We start from the raw sequence: 3,922 nt of genomic DNA, 5'->3' as shown, positions 1-3,922 counted from the left end.
TGAAATAAATTGTTTTTCTTCCCGTGCTAAGTGAAACTGAACCATCCAAGTCCAATAAACCGGTTCTCATGGTTTTTTACCGGTCCTATCATACCAGCTCAACCCGATTTTTAAAGAAATTGTCTGGTTCGATCCGGTCTGAAAATGGGTATAAAATCGATCGTTGTTGAACCGTCTTCATCTCTAGATCTCGGTCCAACCAGTTCGAACCGGTTTTTAAAACATGCATGCATGTCATTGGGGATACTGTTAGTCTTTCTCTCATTTCCTTTACCAATCATCATACTCATATCTTCACCGAAGCCTATCACACAAGAGCTTTTCTACCGGATTCAGTTTGGTCATACATCAACCATCTCGAGTTTGAGGAAGGTGTTACGTACGTAAATTTTATAGACATTTATTCTTTGTTTTGTTTTCCCTTTCTCTTTAGGGTTGTGGAGAATCATTCATTCCAATTTTTCCTCTCAATCGCTCACATTATCAAACATTCTAACAACTTCTTATCTAGTTATATTGTTATAATTTCAAACATAAAAACACATCTAAACACCATAACCTATAGCTTGTTTATTACAAATAACCATTTTGCAACACCCTTGTGGTAGATGTGTCAAAAGTCTTCCTCATCATATTCATAAACTAAAACTTCGAAAGTTTTGACAACAAAATTAGTTACAGATTTAGACGAGTCCCAAGTTGCAGCCAAGGAATCTTCAAATTATATCTTCTGGGTAAGGAAATGATTCCAATCTGATGATCAAGAAAGGATGATATATGAGAGGATATTAATCAACTCAAACAAAGAATAAATAAAACAAGAGATGAGAACAATGGGAACAAGTTATGCTTTTTGGGATCCTGTATCCTTTTGATTGATGGCAAGAAAATCCAAATCCAGATGAAGTTAAATTCATAAGAACCACAGTGGCATTGTACCGAATCAGATTGATATCAACAAACCATCAATATCTTGACCATTATCACAATGGTTCTTGTGGTGATCCCGTGTACCTAACTACAAAGATCAAGAACGAACAAGTTAAATTACCAATGGATATCAAGAAAATGGTTAGTAATGTCTTAACGACTATTAGCAATGGAGAAACTGCATTCTTTTTTCACTTTGCACCCAAACCCAAGAAATCCAACCCATTAATTGGCCTGGCCACCTTCACTTGCAGTCATGTCAAATCGTTCACTAAATAACTCTTCCCAGAATTCCTCTTCAAAATCTTTCCCTTCATCAATCTCTTTTTGTTCTTCCACTTGCGTTCTTTTTGCTCTACCAATACCTTGCATTTCCAAAGCGAGTTCTTCAAGCTCAGACACTTGCAAATCCGAAACATCCCCAAACTCTTCACCTTTTTTGGATGATTCTCCACTTATAACACAGCTAGGCCCTTGATCGATTGGTCTTCTTCGTTTCTTGATCATGGCTTCTTCAAGTTCGTTTTTTTTGCCATGCCTGGATAGCTTTTGAAGGAAATCGGGATTTTGCAAGGCTTTTGCCAAGAAACTCATCATTTTTTGCTGCTTTTTTTCAGTTCCTAGTAGTCTGTGCTCCATTTCTTGAAGATGGGCTCTGGTGTTTTGCTGTTGTTGTCTGAGCTTCACTAATTCCATCATAAGAACTTGTTTATCGCGTTGTAAACGTTCGACTTCTCCATTTAATCCGAATCTTCCAACCTCGACACAAGGATTATTAGGTTGTTGTTGTGGAGGAGTATGAGAAGGGGCCTTTCGTCTTTTAATGTTCTTCAATATATGCCTTTGGCCCCTCAAGAACGCTTCGTTAGCAAACTCCCATATGTCAGGATCGATCTTTCTAAAACCCTGCATGCATAAATTAACCGCAATATAAATTCCTGAAGCTAATACCAAGGAAGTGTACGATTACTTGATTAGGTTTCAAGCTAGGTTTTCAGACTTGCATATCAGGATTTAGGAGTCATAGATATGAAGTATATATCAAGCACAACAAACTAGAGTATGCCTAAAAAAGTAGTGTCTTTTACATAGTACCCAAACGTATCCCTGAAAAGATATAAAGAAATAAACTTCTATAAATCATATAACCTATATGAAGTTTTGTCCAAAATTAATTAATTAACTTTATATTAAACCTAGTGGGGTGAGTTGCTTACCAAACGCTTAGTTGTATTATATAAAATACTTCTTACTCGTACATCTATATATGTGTATCTGGGTATGAAATTGTATTAATTAACGGGTGTTTCTCTTTAGGTGTTTGGCTACATGATTTTTTTTGTGGGCAAAGTTGCTAATTGATGTACATCGTATTCATAATTTTCGTTTTTTCACCGTCTTTACACTTTGTTATTCATTGACTCATTGTATGTGGAAAGTAACCTCTAAATAATAATCATTCCGTTCAAAAAATTTGTAAAAAATATCTAGTAACTAATTACACTTTCATTTAGCACACACCCCGAAAACATGTATGGATGCATATATATATATACACAATAGCAATCAGTCTGTGAACTGCATGAATAAGTGCATTATATAAATAAAGATTGTTTGCACCACTAAATCAACTCAACCCCACTAATTTCCTTTCTCATAGTTGGATTAGCATCATATAACTCAAGCAATTAAATTCAATGACAATATCAAATTCCCTACACACTACTAGTGGATCCAGAAAAAAGACAAATTTATAAGTTGACTACAAACTTAATTTATAGAAATATAGGGAGAGAATGAGAGAGAGAGAGAGAGAGAGAGAGGGAGATGAACTTACATAGGTATTGAGCTGTCTGATGAAGCTGGAGAAATTATTGTGCTTGAAGTATCTTGGAAGGAGATTAGTAGAGAAAGCTTGTGGATCCCAAACCACAAAGCTTTGACCTCCTCTACTCCAAGACAAAATGCGATCTAAATCTGGGTGATCCACCATGTCATAAACTTTAGTCAAGAAAGGTGGGGGTCCAGAATCATGAAGACCCTCTATTGGCTGTGGCACTAATTGAACCACCATCGGTTGCTTTCCGTTACCACTTGATCCACCTGATGGGTATTCCTCCTTAATAACCGACAAGAAAGCATCCATGATTAATATAATCAACCAAACTAATTGATGGGTTGCAATCTTTTCAATCGAATCTCAAATGAGTTCATCAGATTTCGAGGTAAATCCCCAAAACGAAACCAGCTATATAAGATCCAAAAGAGAAATAATTATATACTCAACCAATATTTTTTGATGGGTCGCGATTTTTTCTGAAATCTCAAATAGGGTTTATCACGTTTTGCAGTGAAGCACAGTAAATTAAACCAAGAATCGGAAAAAAAGAATATCAAGAAAATTCAGTGAGACAAAAGATCAAACAGATGGATTGCATGACAAAAGGATGAAAGAATCTAGCTTTAAAACTCGGATTTTGAGGATGATTGGCGTTGAAAGCAGATGAAATTTATGGAATTTGAAGGACATGAACAACATTTGAGGAAAGGTTTTGACAAGTGTCAGAAAATTCTTTATTTCGGTGCTAGGCTTTCTCCTTTGGGAAAGTCCACTTTGACAAGTTGGTGGTGTTTCCGTAATATATGACCAAATATTGGGGCAATAGTTAATTAAAATATAAGAGCGTTTTTGACCATATAGGAAGGTTCTAGACGCCATTTTGAGAACCTTCTTTAATATTTAAGTTCTTATTTTTCTTCAACTCGATTTTTTTTCCTTTCCATAATTCCATACTGATTATTGATTAATTACTATGACGAATATTGATCTCCAAAATGACATTTTATACAAGTGTCTCACAAACTCATTCGGACGATTAAAAAATGGTTCAAGATCAGTTTTTGTATACTATTAAATTAAAAATATACACAACTAACTGCTTTCTGTATGAATATTTCCAGAAAGGACACAATCAGGTGTAATTAACCAACA

General features: G+C 35.3%; 1 protein-coding gene across 1 annotated transcript; it reads right to left on the bottom strand.

Moving 5' to 3' along the window:
* Nucleotides 1–480: 480 nt before the first annotated feature.
* LOC111921682 (heat stress transcription factor A-2b) lies at nucleotides 481–3,566 on the bottom strand. Its single transcript, XM_023917268.3, has 2 exons — nucleotides 2,768–3,566; nucleotides 481–1,836 (listed from the first exon to the last, which is right to left on the bottom strand). The coding sequence occupies exons 1-2, from the start codon at nucleotides 3,074–3,076 to the stop codon at nucleotides 1,156–1,158; spliced, it is 990 nt and encodes a 329-aa protein (XP_023773036.1). The 5' UTR covers nucleotides 3,077–3,566; the 3' UTR covers nucleotides 481–1,155.
* Between the last annotated feature and the right edge of the window lie 356 nt (nucleotides 3,567–3,922).

Source organism: Lactuca sativa, chromosome 9 (assembly GCF_002870075.4).
Source record: "Lactuca sativa cultivar Salinas chromosome 9, Lsat_Salinas_v11, whole genome shotgun sequence".
In the NCBI taxonomy this organism is placed as follows: Eukaryota; Viridiplantae; Streptophyta; class Magnoliopsida; order Asterales; family Asteraceae; genus Lactuca; species Lactuca sativa.
Note: the sequence above shows the minus strand (reverse complement) of the source record. Positions and strands in the feature narration are given on the sequence as shown.

What these genes read in the sequence shown, in the direction of transcription:
- LOC111921682 (XM_023917268.3), bottom strand. Translation starts at nt 3,076, where the DNA reads ATGGATGCTTTCTTGTCGGTTATTAAGGAGGAATACCCATCAGGTGGA. An exon ending in TCAGACAGCTCAATACCTAT is followed by an intron (nt 1,837 to 2,767) that starts GTAAGTTCATCT and finishes TTATGCATGCAG; the next exon opens with GGTTTTAGAAAGATCGATCC.